The 13957-nt window shown below is 48.0% G+C and overlaps 6 protein-coding genes and 1 non-coding gene across 7 annotated transcripts; 2 read left to right on the top strand and 5 right to left on the bottom strand.

Moving 5' to 3' along the window:
• Nucleotides 1–105: 105 nt before the first annotated feature.
• On the bottom strand, nt 106–2301 carry C8Q69DRAFT_294320 (hypothetical protein). Its single transcript, XM_028627064.1, has 2 exons — nt 1743–2301; nt 106–1682 (listed from the first exon to the last, which is right to left on the bottom strand). The coding sequence occupies exons 1-2, from the start codon at nt 1975–1977 to the stop codon at nt 259–261; spliced, it is 1659 nt and encodes a 552-aa protein (XP_028484134.1). The 5' UTR covers nt 1978–2301; the 3' UTR covers nt 106–258.
• A 2323-nt stretch (nt 2302–4624) lies between these two features.
• Nucleotides 4625–6429, bottom strand: C8Q69DRAFT_492264 (CMGC protein kinase; the record flags this gene model as incomplete). Its single annotated transcript, XM_028632167.1, has 6 exons — nt 4625–5099; nt 5179–5419; nt 5480–5698; nt 5735–5793; nt 5847–6190; nt 6239–6429. 6 exons carry the CDS (start codon nt 6427–6429, stop codon nt 4921–4923), a joined length of 1233 nt encoding a protein of 410 aa, XP_028484133.1. The 3' UTR covers nt 4625–4920.
• A 1208-nt stretch (nt 6430–7637) lies between these two features.
• C8Q69DRAFT_507858 (hypothetical protein) lies at nt 7638–8660 on the bottom strand (the record flags this gene model as incomplete). The annotated part of the gene is made up of 1 exon (XM_028632925.1): nt 7638–8660. One exon carries the CDS (start codon nt 8658–8660, stop codon nt 7638–7640), a length of 1023 nt encoding a protein of 340 aa, XP_028484132.1.
• Nucleotides 8661–8921: 261 nt separating this feature from the next.
• On the bottom strand, nt 8922–9920 carry C8Q69DRAFT_521863 (kinase-like domain-containing protein; the record flags this gene model as incomplete). The annotated part of the gene is made up of 3 exons (XM_028633527.1): nt 9389–9920; nt 9159–9330; nt 8922–9109 (listed from the first exon to the last, which is right to left on the bottom strand). Exons 1-3 carry the CDS (start codon nt 9737–9739, stop codon nt 8922–8924), a joined length of 711 nt encoding a protein of 236 aa, XP_028484131.1. The 5' UTR covers nt 9740–9920.
• C8Q69DRAFT_294290 (hypothetical protein) lies at nt 9780–10570 on the bottom strand. The gene is made up of 2 exons (XM_028627063.1): nt 10179–10570; nt 9780–10130 (listed from the first exon to the last, which is right to left on the bottom strand). The coding sequence occupies exons 1-2, from the start codon at nt 10439–10441 to the stop codon at nt 9857–9859; spliced, it is 537 nt and encodes a 178-aa protein (XP_028484130.1). The 5' UTR covers nt 10442–10570; the 3' UTR covers nt 9780–9856.
• Nucleotides 10571–11120: 550 nt separating this feature from the next.
• On the top strand, nt 11121–11192 carry C8Q69DRAFT_t94. Its single transcript has one exon. It is a non-coding gene; the product is annotated as a tRNA-Arg (tRNA).
• Nucleotides 11193–11888: 696 nt separating this feature from the next.
• C8Q69DRAFT_470354 (hypothetical protein) lies at nt 11889–13955 on the top strand. Its single transcript, XM_028630828.1, has 2 exons — nt 11889–12176; nt 12233–13955. The coding sequence occupies exons 1-2, from the start codon at nt 11946–11948 to the stop codon at nt 13625–13627; spliced, it is 1626 nt and encodes a 541-aa protein (XP_028484129.1). The 5' UTR covers nt 11889–11945; the 3' UTR covers nt 13628–13955.
• The last annotated feature ends 2 nt before the right edge of the window (nt 13956–13957 follow it).

Here is a 13957-nt window from a genome sequence, read left to right as displayed (position 1 = left end):
ATGGAATATACAGGTGATAACCAACGGTAAGGCGCACGCTTGCTATGCAACTCCACGTCCATTGACCCGAACCCTGAGTTGACCATAAATTGCCCGCTCCAGTAAAACACGTAAAGCAGTGCAGATGCATTTCGTCCGTAACATAAAATGGTATCAAGACAAGAGTGGCCCCTCTGGAAATGCATAGACCAATATAAATAATTCGCTGAGCGGAGTGTGATGCAGAAGATGAATCATTAGTCGTGTGTGTGTCAAGACTCACTTTTTAAACATGTAGTGTCCGTATATGCCGCCTACATCGCCAACAGCGACGGGGATCTTACGCATACCCCACCATCTGGCACCCATCTTCCACCAGCGAGACCCGTCATCTGCGGCACGATGTATCCCAGATGGCTCCCGCACAAACCATCCCCGACGGCCCAGCTCGCGCACAGCCCATCCAATCTTGGCTTTGGTGCTGGTACGCTCCCGCAGCAGCGTGATGATCTTGTCGCCAAACTCCAGCACCTCCAGCGGCTGGGTCTGGGGAGCGATGAGGACGCACGCGTTGGTGTTGAAGATAACTGCCAGGGTCATTGAGGGGACCTTGGTCAGGTCGAGATAGTGTAAAGTTGGCGGGACCCAGGGCGTCTGAAACGCTGGGGTAGGGGCAGAGTCTGCGGCTTTCTCTGGGGATGGGGCTGGTGGTGGTTTGGGAGCAACAAAGAAGGAATTGATATCAGCAACGGACAGGTCTGCGGCGCCCAGGCCAAGCTCCTCCAGATGCTTGGTCAGTGGGATGAGGGCCGGGACATGTTCCGAGGAGATCCTCGCGCCCCCCAAGTTGAGTGAACGGAGTGTGGACGGGAGTTTGGGAAGCAATGCCGTGACATCGTCGCCGTCCAAGAGTCTGTAGCGGGAGATATCCACCTGCAGGTTCAAATAGACGAGCGACTCACGGACGGCTGGATGGGTGGTAAGGAATTCCACGACCTTCGGGCCGGTGAGACGGGAGCAACGCGAGAGGTTCAGGTGGGTGATGCGGGCGGTATCCGGAATCGAAAACAACGCCGCCTCCGTGATCTGGGTATGGGCCAGGTCCAGATGAGTGACATTGACCAGGCGTGGCAGCAAGATTTCGAAGGCCACCGCAGGCAGGCTGCTACATTCGTGCAGCGAAACCCGCTTCAACATCGGGAGAGCTGGCGGCAGACCTTCCATCAGCGCCTCGACGAAGCTGGCCGAGAAGGCCTGGGTGGAGCAACCGCAGAAATCCACGGCCTGCAGGTTGGGCAGACCCGTAAACAACTTCCGCAGCACCGGCACATCGATATCCGTCTCGACGTGCTCCTGCAGGAGACATTCCTTCAGGTACGGCAGCAGATCCAGACACTTCAACAGGGTCTTTGCGGTGAGATTCTGGATCTCCACGTTCATCTGCTTGGTGCGTCCCAGGCCGACCGAGGTGAAGTGAGAGAAGTCCAGACGCCGGACCAGGGTGCCCAGGGCGGGATACTGCGAGATATGGTTGAGGGCTTTGGAGAAGATGATGGAGTGGGGGATGGTGATGTTGCGGTAGAGGACACTGAGCGTCGCTGCATGCAGCGTCTTGGAGGTCAGCAAGCACGAGATGAGATCGACATTGCGAGGTGTATAGCCATTGGGCGGGACGTCGAGGGCCAGATGCGAGATAACCTGATCTAGAGGATAGTTAGACTCATATCATCATCATGGGCCAGACATGCCACAGAAAGCCATACCCAATACTTCTGCCGGGAGCTTCTCCAACGACGAACGGCCTGCTTTCGTAACTTCTTGCTCCTCCGTCTTCTGGGGCGCGCGTGGTTTGGTGACCTCCCAGGCCCAGCCCTTGGACTGGGCATTTCCGAGGAAGCGCAGGTCACTGTAGCTCCGACTCAAGCTCCTCCCCCCGAGCCGGATCTGCTTCCAACCCAGGAATCCCCCGCATGGACAGCAGAAATCCGGGGCCTGCATCTCCAGCTCCGAGGCGGTGGGTGAAGCGGGTGAAGCGTTCCCCTCCGACGGCTGGGGCGGCTCCGTATCCACGAACGACTGTGCAATGCCTACAGCAAATGCCGTTAGCCTTTGATCTAGCTCCCCGAGATAATCTTCTGTCCCTCTCCGCTCATGTTTGTCTGGGCCGTACCTGTGACGTCTTCCTTGATGGAACCAAACGATGGGCGGCGACTGCTGGTTCGTGACTGGGAGGCCGGGGAATGCGACGAATGCGGCGACGAGTCCCTCGAGTGATCCTGGCGACAACAGTCGACGACAGGCGTCGTAGTGAATCGCGACAGGGTTTGCTTCGGGCGTGAAGCGGCGGAGGGCGCGGCCAGGTCCATGATGGCGACGGAAGGCGAAAGTCCGCCTTTAAAGACCGTCTGCAACCACGCAATCCACAGCCAACACGAGATGAGCCCCAAAAGCGAGTTCCCCGGCGGTCAGATGCAGGTTCAGCGTGTTACCAGAATGGCGCAAGGTGAGGTGTGAGGTGAGGTGAGGTGAGGGGGCAGGAGGAGGCGGTTCGAGAGGGGTGGAATAGCTGTTAGTCACAGAAACGGCGGATGGTCGACTTTTTTCTTTCTTTCTTTCTTGCCTGCAGCCGCGCGACTGACGCAGACGATGTTCAGTCCGGGCGAGCACACGGGGGAGGCCAGGGGAATCTATTCGAGGGTTTTATTTTTGTTTTGGAGCAGAAAACGAAAGAAGGAAAAATGCAGGGCGAAAGAAGTCTCTACTCGAGGCGAGCATGAATTTTTGCGACGGGCGAAATGGACCCAGCGCGGCGGAAGCTGGAGCCAAGCGCCATGGGTGGCCACAGGGACCGAAGACTGGGACGGCGACGGAAGGGACCGTGGAAGGTTGTGTATTGTTAAATTAATTATAATTTAGACTGTTATCTAGTGTCTGGGTGGAGATGGCGGTTGTTGTTGTTGCTGATGAGGGATAGACGAGGAATAATAATACATAGTTAATTAATTACAATACTAGCTAGTTAGTCTAGATGATCGACTATCAGGATGAATGCGGCGATGACGATGTGACGTTGCGCACGGGACCGGGATTATTGATGTATGGTACTCGACTTTTCCCATGTACCACACAGGACAATAAGATAGGTTCATTTTGAAAAAGTCGATCGGGATCTGCTAGTCTTGCGCTGGTGGTCAGTTAAATTAATTAAATTATACTGGAGACCTTGTGTAATTGGTGTCGTCTCTGTCGATATAATCTACTCTGTATTAATACTGGATAATACTCCCACTAGTGACCGATATTGTGTCATGTCATAACTTATCTAATGAACAAGCGGGGTGGCCGTTGGACTATAATAATGACTGATTCTCCGTTATTTGTTTGTGTCTCCCACACAGAGTAAAATAAAATCAAATAAAATCCTGATAATATTGAAAAGGATCGAATAATTAAATGCTCGAAAATAGCACCAATGCTGCTGGAGTCGTACTGACTAGCTAACTATTATAATTGACTGGGGCTGGCGAGCATTCTGTGACCTAATCGAAAAGCCGCTGTGCCGCCAGCTGTCGCGTGGCCCGACTTTGGCGTTTGTATGGTACTTTTTTCCTTCCCGTCGGTTGCTGTCGTTCTCTTTCTCTGTCTCTTTCTCTCTCTATCTTTCTCTCTTTTCTAGTCTTTTATAGCTCCCAATAATATCTATCTACTAAATACCTATCCCAATCAGATTATTATAAAATAAATCGAGTCCCTTCCGGGTCTACCTAGTCCTAGAGTAATTCGCACTAAAGCGATCATCTAATTTAGCGTGCCGGAGCTACCCCGGACGCTAGCACGATGCTGACTGGCCACACCGCCCACACACCCCGCCCGTGCATTCAGCTTACCTAACAGCTACTACTCTGCTTCTCTTCTGCTCGTTTCTTTGTCCAGCTTCATTTCATCGAAGTTCAACCACGAGCAAGTATACGCTGGATTGTGGGGAAGAGGTGGCCGTATGTCGAGGTAATGCATCCATCTCGCGCTGTAGAGTAGTCTAGAGTAGATGACCGATTTCTCCAGTTTGGATCGTCCTGAATCCAGAAGAGCCAAGATACGCTAGTTCTGATCCGGTCACCTGAGCAGCTCCTCCAGAGTCCAGTGTAAACTAGCCAGGAACGTGCATAACTCCTAGGAACAGCTAGACAGTAATATTATTATTGACAACATGTTCATTCATCATCAATGATAGTTACTGTCCCAACCATTCGATCCTTCCAGTCACCGCCGTCCCTGACAATCACCAAGTCCCGCGAATAGCCGGTGGGGTCACCTGATCCCCTCCACGTTTCAAGACACTCGCGAAGAGAAGGGGGTCTGGCAAAGCAGACCTGACCTAGTAAAGCAGGTATAGTTAATAGACCGAGTAGAGCAGATAGAGCTAACCGAGATATAGTAGCAAATCTAGCAGATTTAAAAAAAAAGTTAGCAAATTTGTTAAAATAAATAAAAGCTAAAGGGGTATATAGACTAGGTAATAAATCTAATTAGGTCAGTAAAGCTAGCAAATTGGTTAGTTAAGCAAATGTTATAGGTAAAGCTAGTAGATTAGTAGAGGTACAACGCGAGGAGCGTAGAAAATATTGTTTCTTTTAATTATTATAGTGGAAAATATTACTTAATATACTATAAAGAACGAAGGTAATAACTAAATAAAGTTATATAACATCAGCTTTTATAAGATAAGAAGAAACAGACTAATTAGAAAGCGTCTCAGTTTATTAACGCAAAAGCAAGTGGACTAATTTATCGCCTCGCTACCGCTCAGCCATTGAGGGTTTGTTAGTAGTAATTCCTCGGATTGTTTCCCTTAACACCACATTGTAAAAATTATTGTAAAACCTTGCTCGTGAGTTGCAGGTGCTCTTTTCCCCATAGAAATGGATTCATTCATCCGCCGATTTACAGAACCAGCCACGGATCTTCGAGGAGCTCCTTAGCGGTCTTTCTGTGTTCTGGTAACCATTGAAGCATTTTCCTTACGAAATTAAGGAAGAGCTGCTTATCATCCCCTTCAAGAGAATAGACCGATCCCTCTAAGCTAACGTCCGTCGGAATTAGATCCTTATGCATGAACTCGCCTGGAAAGGGAACGGTTAGCGCCTTGCTCTATTTGCAGATAGAGCATGTTAGCTTTTGACAACTTTCTAGGCAGCTTACCTTCAGAGTTGAAGAAAGGCCCTCCAAAATACTCGCGAGCAGTGTGACAAAGCTTGCTATCTGAGTTTAGAACAGCATTGTCCCATTTAATGTCGCCCCATAATTTTTCTCGATCAAGAAGTTCTTTCGGTGGAGGGCCTAGTAACGCAATCATTTCCGCAATATGTGCTCGAGCATCGTAATCTCCTTTGCTAGAACGAATATGTTTGAATAAATCCTTGCCCTCCATCATGTTCCAAATCTGTGTATAACGTCGCGTAAGTCAGACTGCAGATAGGTGACAGAAGAAGCGGAAGCATACCAATACACCGAGGTTCCAGATGTCTGCGCTGTATGTCCAGCCCGTACCCAATAGGACTTCTGGAGCATGGAAGAGAGGTGGCTGAATAGGGAATCTCAAAGGCTCCGAACTATCTCCTGGTTGTGCTGAACCGAAGTCCGCTATCTTCGGTATCACACGGAATGATTTCATTGGCCCAAAATCATTAGGTGATAGATAGATCGATCTGCCATCTTTTATCTTTCGAGACATGGGATTTTTAGCTTATTTTTCAACATATTCTTCGAGCACAGATGGGTGCTCGAATCCCACTAAGATGTTGTCCATTTTGAGGTCTATGATAGAGTGAGCCTTAGCTTACGAAGTCAAACGTCCCCTTGGAACTCACCTGTGTGGATGACGTGACATTCAGAATGAAGATAATCGAGGGCTTGCAAGAAGAATCCCAAGTACACCTTCAAAAGCGGCGGTGGGATTTTGCCGTCCGGCAAGCGCTGTTGAAATAGCCAAAGGGGCTCTCTCATCGGCTCATAGACCAAGCATAAGTGCTTACCCTCCGGCCCTATAGCTTCGAAACTGTCGAGCATAATCCTCACAAAGTTGAAGCCTTTGTGCGATGGATTCGTCTCAAGGGATCGACTTATATTTCGCTCATGTTTTGCTGTATCTTCATCGGTGAAGCCGGAGACGGCTATCTTTAGGGTCACATAGCGGTTGGAGTTCCACCACCACCTATGAAGAACTTAGGAGGAATACGCATCTAGCTGGGGTAATACATACTGTGGAGGATCTTGAGCTAGCCATACGGTAGAAGTAGTGCCCCATCCAAGCTTGGCCACGATTCTATATCTGTTGTTGAGGATATCCCCTGGATTTACTGGGTAGAAATTCTTCGGGTTGTAGCCAGGAATCCTCTCCTCCTCTATTAGGATATTAGGCGAGAGGATTGTGGGTGATGGACTTGCGGACATGATGACACCTCTTGGAATAGGCGGCCGTGGGAATCGGAGAGAACGGGTAACCAAAGATTTGCACAACAACATGACCATTCCTTGAATAGAATAGAGGCTTTAAATAGGACGTAGATTTACTGGGATTCACATCAATTCTGATCAAAAACAAGGCCAAGTTATCATAGGATGTAGCATTTCAGGGCGAATGATGAAAGAGATACCTATGCAGATACAAACAGAGAAGCCAGCCAAATGTGGCCAGACACACTTAAAATATTTTTGGAGTTGCATGTTGATAATCACCTGCACTCCTGTTTTATGCTTATACACACGATAGCTTCAAGGTGCTCCAACACAATTTTTTGCCTCCCCACATTGCTGGACAGTATACTGGAATATAGGGTTGCAGATATAGCAACCTCTCGCGACAGCGTCGGAGAGAGATAAAACGTCTGCGTGGTAAGGGCCCCAATCTAAACTTTGGAATATCACCTGGCATTAGTTGCAGAGTATGTTGGGATAATATCTCAGGGGTATTCAATATCAACTTTAATAGGAAAAAAAATATTATAACAATGTAAAGTAGTGTGCGTTAAAAGCCTTAGGAATAAGTATATAGGAGAGTTTTATCTGGAATCAAGCAACTATTTAAAATTCTTTGTGTCGAATTCGTCTAATCTAAATGTCAGATAAGTGTTGGATATTATTAGATACATGCAGCTTGATACTGCCACTAAGAAATCAACTGCTAAGACTAAGAAATCAACTGCTAAGTAAGGCTAGGAGAGAAGTCAATAATTTCTGCTTCATTAATGGCAGAGACCTTCCATCGAAGGGAGCTGAGAAACGCGAGCTGACAATCACGAATGATCTCGGCGAGAAAATTGAGAATTGACACTGACTCTTCAGTGCGTGGTTCGCCCTTACCGTAAAGATACCAAGGAAATCCGATATAGAAACACCCCGAGAGCAATCAGATCTTCGAAGGAACGAAAATCAAACCTAAAGCGAAGGAAGCATTGAAGATACTCCCGCATCCCTGAACATTCTGTTTAGCCATGCAAGGTCCAGTGAGCTGTCCCGATCCAGAAGCAGCGGAAGACTGCCCCCCTACTGCCTTACCTTCGCCGACACTTCTATGCGGCAAGTTTCAGAAGGATAAAGGACGAGTACTGTCTCACTGCAGGTCTCAACGGCTCCGATGAAAACGAGGTAGATAGATCCACTCAAGCAGTGTCCGGTGGGGAAGGCAACGGCTTCGTTCGAGAAGGCAGCCAAAGAACTCTCATATGCTCTGTAATCTCATCTCCTTGATATTCATCTTCAAGCCAGAACTGCCAGTCCCACGTGATCCAATTTTTGTATACGCAAGGATACGAGCACCACGAATCTGACATGGTCCACCGAAGAAGGGGGCCAATATATGTTCCGGGAAGATATTGCTCTTCTTCCTCGGGGTCTGTTGGGTCATAAGATCGGCCAATAACCGCTCTTCCAAAATCAATGAGGGTGATCACTGGGCAATCAGACGTGTCCTTTAGCCGCTGCACAAGCACATTTCGCGGATGAATGTCGCCATGTCGAACATTCCGCTGATATAGCTGAGACTCCGCATCGACAACCCCCTTCATGATACTCTTCCTTAATTCGGCGGTCAACATCTGAGGATCCATCATATCCATCGAGGGACCGTTAATCTTTTCAATTAGGATGAGTTGCACAAGACGTGACTGATTTTCGTTGACAGACACCTCCCATGAATATGAACCGTAATACCGGGGTACGACGTTCAAGGACTCGGACAAGTGAATGTAGGCAGCAGTTTCATGCGTATAGTCTCTATCGACACATAGGAAAGGGTCGACATCATCAGAGCTATGGTCGCAGTAGAGGGGATCATAGAATTTCGCTACTACCTCTAGGTCGACGAACTTCGGACCAGAAAGGATCCGTACAGAGACCACCTGGGAGGACTTCCCATCGCCAACTCTAATTGTCTCCAAAACCTCCAAGTTGAACCTTTCTTCGGGAATCAGTTTCCCTTCAAGGGGTGGATGAATCTGGCAACGGGTGACAATGTCCACATGTTGTCGTTCCCGCGCTGTCTTAGACGTAAGAGACACTCGGCCGTTTGTTGGAGGAGGGGGACGGTGTGAGACGATAGAGAACTGGTCACCCAGTAAATAAGGCAGTTTGGGCTTTTTAATACCATGGGCCGAATTGTAATCAAGGCTCAATGGGTAAGTCATGGCGATGACATGTAACATGCATCAGATAAACAACGATTCATGCAAGTTGGCTAGATCGTTAAGTATACGCGGCGACGTGGGCTCTGCATTTAGATCATGTGATAATTAATCTCTACGTATTCAGCAATCGTACTAGTTACCTACAAGAATTTTAACAAGCGTATGCATTGACTACGGGAGGAACAAGATTATTGACATTTAGAAAGGCAGTTGGGATTCGATCCAAATTTACTGAAGCGAAGGTTGCATTGACGATAGCAACTAAGACTTGTAATTAAGCCAAGGGTCGTCACAAAGCTCTTTTGCTGTTGAACGCTGTTCTGGCTCCCAACATAACATCTTTCGCACAAATTGGAGAAATAGTCGTTTATCTTCTCCCTCGAGGAACGGTGTAAGGGTTGGAAGATTAAACTCCTCTGAAGGGATCAAGTCTGGGAATTTGAACTCTCCTGATCGAACACTTAGCACCCGGGATATAATTAATCAACAAAACCATACCTTGGCTGGTGAATAGCTGAGAGCAAATCTCCTCATCTGCCCTTTTCAATAAGCGAAGAGGAGGCGGACCCAGGAGCCGTATCATCTGAGCCATGTGTGTCGCTCGAGAATAAGTGGCGCTTTTAGCGTCCAGTCCATTGAAAAGAACATGATCCGCAAGGAGCTCCCAGAGCTTTACGGAAGTGTAAGTTTAGTATTTTGCGTAAATGTCATCTTTGGGGTCCTCTCACCACTGTTCCTAGGTTCCATATATCTGCACTATACGACCATGTCGCCCTCAAGAGTACCTCTGGAGCACAAAACGGTTGCGGTTGAATATCATGATTATGGGGCACAGAGACATTGCCGAAAACTGCCGCACTGAAGTCGCTAATCTGAACCAGTCCTACCCCTTTTCTCTGAACCAGTCCTACCCCTTTTCTCAGTTGCCCGAAATCAGGACGAGATTGGAATACAGGGCGATTATCGCAGTCTTTAAAGGGAGCAGGGTCTTCCTCCTGGTGGCGGACGTAACTCTCAACGACACCAAAGTCTTCGAATCCTAGGAGGAAGTTATCTGACTTCAGATCTTTGTTTCCCATTAGGGAGCCACTCTGGTTGTTGGGAAGACACCTAGGAAGCAACGGTGTACCTCCAGCGGTCCTGAAGCCCTTCTTAAAACTACTGCTTCAAGGCCTTGACTTTCTTCATTCCGAGTGTCACGTAATACATACAGGTGGGCTTCTTGTCCGTTCCCTTCTTTCAATACTCCTTTCTCTCAATGGTTCAAATACCAGACATAAATGTTCTCCGAATGGGCCCTGGATGCTAAAGTTTTCCTTTACTAGCCGAATATATGCTCTACCTTGATGGCTAGATCGCAGACTGGATATGTGTCTTGAGATCTCTATCTCATCAGAAGCAGATCTCCGTTCTTCCTTGCCACAATTTGTAATCTTTAGGGTCATATATCGGGTTGACTGCCACGCCCACCTTCACGTTGTTATTAAGTGACCAATAACTAGATGATGATGAACTAACCGACTGGTGTCTCTTGCCAACCAAGCTGTAGAATTGGCACCCCAACCGAGCTTTGAGATAAGACAATATTTCCCGATAGTCTCTCTAACACGAGCAGGGTAATATTTCTTCGGATCATAGTAGGGACTTCCATCCTCTTCTCGGATTTGAGGGGCAGATCTGGTCGGTGAGGCAGACCTTATACCGGAAATCGATGAAAAATGTCTGGCAAATTTAGCTGGAGGTGGTCTTCGAACAGATATCTGCGCAAATGAGTAGTTCATGAGAGAATGGTCTATTCAAGTAGCCAGTTTGATCATATGATGAGCTCCCTTGCCAATGGTCGGTTGGAATGGTATATCGCGGAGCACGAGCGAAGCGATAAATGAGCTCGGCTTCCAAATCACTAGCGGGAGCCTGAGCTCCTCTTATTGGTTTTTGAAAGTTGTGGGCAACATGTGATTCACCGCTTCCTTGTTGCCAGAGGAGCAGAAAGCCAGGATAGGAGGAATCTCAGGATCCGAACTGGCTATATAGTTGGTGTTAGGCTTGCCACGATAGTTCAGGCCCAGCTTGCGGCAGGTCTTTATTCATCGGCCATCCATTAGCTCTAGCTCCAGTAAGGAACTTATAGCGTAAGCATGGGGAACGGGTTGTTTGAGAGCTGCATGTGCCGCTTCGTTTCTGATGCTTGTTGTAATGTCTAGCAGAACGCTTTTATATTCTTGGCTCTAGACATAGGAGGAACATCAACCACATAGTTATCACCTCAATGCAAATGCATATGAAAACACCTTAAGTCCTTGCATAGAGTTGTATAAACAAATACCACATCACACACCAAAATTATGCCAATAATAGAGATATATAGAACCGAAAAGAAAGGCAATCATAAAAAGCTAGGCGCTTCTCTATGAGAATGCAGGTTTATCAATTAGTACTACCGCCAGATCTCCATCAACTGGCCTGCTGGCCCAATGGCAAGGCGCTTGACTACGAATCAAGAGATTGCAGGTTCGATCCCTGCGTAGGTCATTTGAAATTACTTTTTTGCCTTTTCGACTTTTTTTGCCTCTATGACAAAAAATATATGTTGCGTTGTGGGTCGATACTTGTATGTGTGGAGCTTCCGGGAAACGTTCGGCGCCGGAACAAGAAATTGGCAGCTTCGGCATACCGATAACGACTGTAGTTGTTCCTTACGAAGTGCTAGGAGAATAATAATAATAATAATAAGTCTTGCATTTATTAATAGTTATGGTAATAATATATTGAGTATCTCCTACTCCTAGCTATATCTAGGACCTATATCATCCTGCTAACCAGCCAGCCGTTTGTGGCAGTGGATATGGGCGTACCTCCTCGAAGGCCGGTATCCATGTTGAAGTCAGACAATTCGTTGAAATCCTACTCATTTTGACAGTCTTCAGCGATCTCCCTGCTGGCTTAAGACATACCGTAGAAATAAGGGAAATGTACTCTACATCTTCGTCGGGTGGATTGTACGGCGTCTGGAACCGGATAATTTCTCGATTCTTGCAACAGAACATTGTACTTTTGATTTATCTAAGTTGCGTTTAGGTCTGCTCTGTATCCCCTTTCCAATTTTAAATTAGTATAGACATTATTATCAGTTACCCAGGCATTGCTGGCGAACACTATGTAATAAGTTGGATATCTTGGCGGGCTGCCTGCTTGTGTGGCCCGAGCTCTCATCTCGGAACTCTGCTCTGCCCACTCAAAGCGCAGCTAATTGATGAAGCTGCGAACACTGACATCAATGTCTCCATGTCATTGATATACGGGCACAGTTCGGGGCTCGCGGCCGCGAGACCAGCTATTATCCGAAGATGCCTCAAACTGGCTTCGGCCAATGTCCGACAAGGTGTCGCAATTGACTGTTCATCGACTTTTCCGCGGGCATTTAGCTCCATCTCGAGAAGAGCAGAGCAATCAAGCGCCCCAACACACTCTGCTCCCATCGCCATTTCTTGGCTCACGAAGACGCCACACGAGGTGGTGAGTGATGTGCGACCGGATATATTTGACTAGCTAACAATGCGAAATGGTCCAAGACACAAGATGAAGTCCTCCGTCACCTTCCCCCGGTACCTTCCCCCGACAAAACAGACAGAGTCCCTATCCTCCTGGTCACACCAGCATTTGCTCCGTGGATTGAACGAGGAAATACGTTCCTCGATGAACTCATGAACAAGCTGTTCACAGACAAGTCAGATAATCTACGACGGAGTCCTCGTCACGCAGTTGCAGCAATTGTAGATAAACTACCTGACCCGCGCGACGAAGTCGCCGACCTGCTAGGGTCAGAAGGTCTATCACTATTGCTAGCCCAGACTGAAGACGTAGCAGGGAAGGCCGCCAGAGCCTCCCGACTGAAGAGCACGGACAAGGATGAACCTTCTTTCATATATTCTGTGAAGCCCACACGCTCAGCCACTGCATCATATGAAGTTGGTTTGCGCTTAGCAAACACTATATTCCTCAATGGGAAGGATAGGACTATGTTCGGGATGCGCTGGGAATACAAGTCCGATCACGGGAGGTTCTGTCTAAGTCAGAGTAGTGATCTCTCTAACTGCACAGTCACATCTGCGGGGGAGCGCATCCAGACCTCCTTGGGCGTTTCGCTTTCCCCGGTGGGCCAACGTCGAAAGGTCATGTCTAGTCTGGGGAATATCCTCCGTCAAGTGTCGAAGTCAACGGATGGAAAGTCGAATGACGCAATGCCAGCGTCGTCTGAATTGGAGAAAGAGCTTCCAAGGTATGTAGAGGAACATGCACTCGACCAGAGGGTTTCTGTATGGGCGTTGGTCGAAAATCCAGACCGTGTTCTATCGACTAACGTGTTCGATTCGAACCATGTCCTGAATGCCATCTCCAATGGCAGCAAGCTTCATCGGGTGATGAGCGGCGGTGGAGGATGGGGGAAGAAGCAAGGTTTACTCTCTTTGGACCCTGAAACCACGTTTGCCGATACTACACCGTACGGCGGCTTATTTCCTATCGATGAGCTGCTTGGTTATGGAGACGCAGACTCACTGTCGGAAAAGTTGCAAGGCTTTCCAAAGTCGTTCGAAAAGCTTGCCTACGGAGATGACCTGTCCGCTCTTTCCCAGGTCGCAAGTGAGGGCGATTTTATCCAGTTTTACGCTTCAATGGCCCCGAAAGCTCGAAAGGACAGCGCCTCTGGAGATTTTAGTAACTCCGGGGAAGGGACTTGCTGTCGCTTTGGCGTTATCCCACCTGCGGAGACAGCAGAGGCAATTGCTGACACCAGCGATGGACACTCGAAAGACATTGTCATGCTGCCCAACTATTTTGGCGCACTGACTGAGAAAGCCATCACCTATTCCCAACCTATTGGCGGTGAGAAGCCGCTGAACAACTCTGGTCAGAATCGCACCAAGTTGGATATTCCAGGCTGCCGAGTGCAACTTCTAATTGTATAGACTACGGGGGAATGAAGAAATGTGGAGTTTGGGGTATCAATGTACAGTACATATTGTTTACGAGAGTGGAAAAAGGCTGTCTCTTAGCTGATTAGCATAGACAGTATGGGTGCCTTGCCTCGGTAGATCTCTGCCGCCATATAAGGAAAAAAAAGAATCATAAAATATGACCAGTGAACATCACTAGAGGACAACCAAATGATAAATGCTTGAAATAAGAAACTGTATCGTTGTCATGAGAGATGAATTGCTGTTGGAGCGGTAGATATGGCATCGATGTTGACGTGCCGGGAAGCTGACGCCGCTGATCGGTCGCGCCAAGCCCACGTG

Source organism: Paecilomyces variotii (genome assembly GCF_004022145.1).
Source record: "Paecilomyces variotii strain CBS 101075 chromosome Unknown C8Q69scaffold_7, whole genome shotgun sequence".
NCBI classification, from domain to species: domain Eukaryota; kingdom Fungi; phylum Ascomycota; class Eurotiomycetes; order Eurotiales; family Thermoascaceae; genus Paecilomyces; species Paecilomyces variotii.
This window is presented reverse-complemented; position numbering and strand designations above follow the sequence as displayed.

Bases quoted from the DNA above. Each gene is read 5' to 3' on its own strand.
- C8Q69DRAFT_294290 (XM_028627063.1), bottom strand. From the start codon at position 10,441: ATGAACTACTCATTTGCGCAGATATCTGTTCGAAGACCACCTCCAGCT. The intron at 10,131-10,178 runs GTTAGTTCATCA...AACAACGTGAAG, and splicing joins TTGGCAAGAGACACCAGTCG to GTGGGCGTGGCAGTCAACCC.
- C8Q69DRAFT_294320 (XM_028627064.1), bottom strand. From the start codon at position 1,977: ATGCAGGCCCCGGATTTCTGCTGTCCATGCGGGGGATTCCTGGGTTGG. The intron at 1,683-1,742 runs GTATGGCTTTCT...ACTATCCTCTAG, and splicing joins GCTCCCGGCAGAAGTATTGG to ATCAGGTTATCTCGCATCTG.
- C8Q69DRAFT_470354 (XM_028630828.1), top strand. From the start codon at position 11,946: ATGTCATTGATATACGGGCACAGTTCGGGGCTCGCGGCCGCGAGACCA. The intron at 12,177-12,232 runs GTGAGTGATGTG...AAATGGTCCAAG, and splicing joins CGAAGACGCCACACGAGGTG to ACACAAGATGAAGTCCTCCG.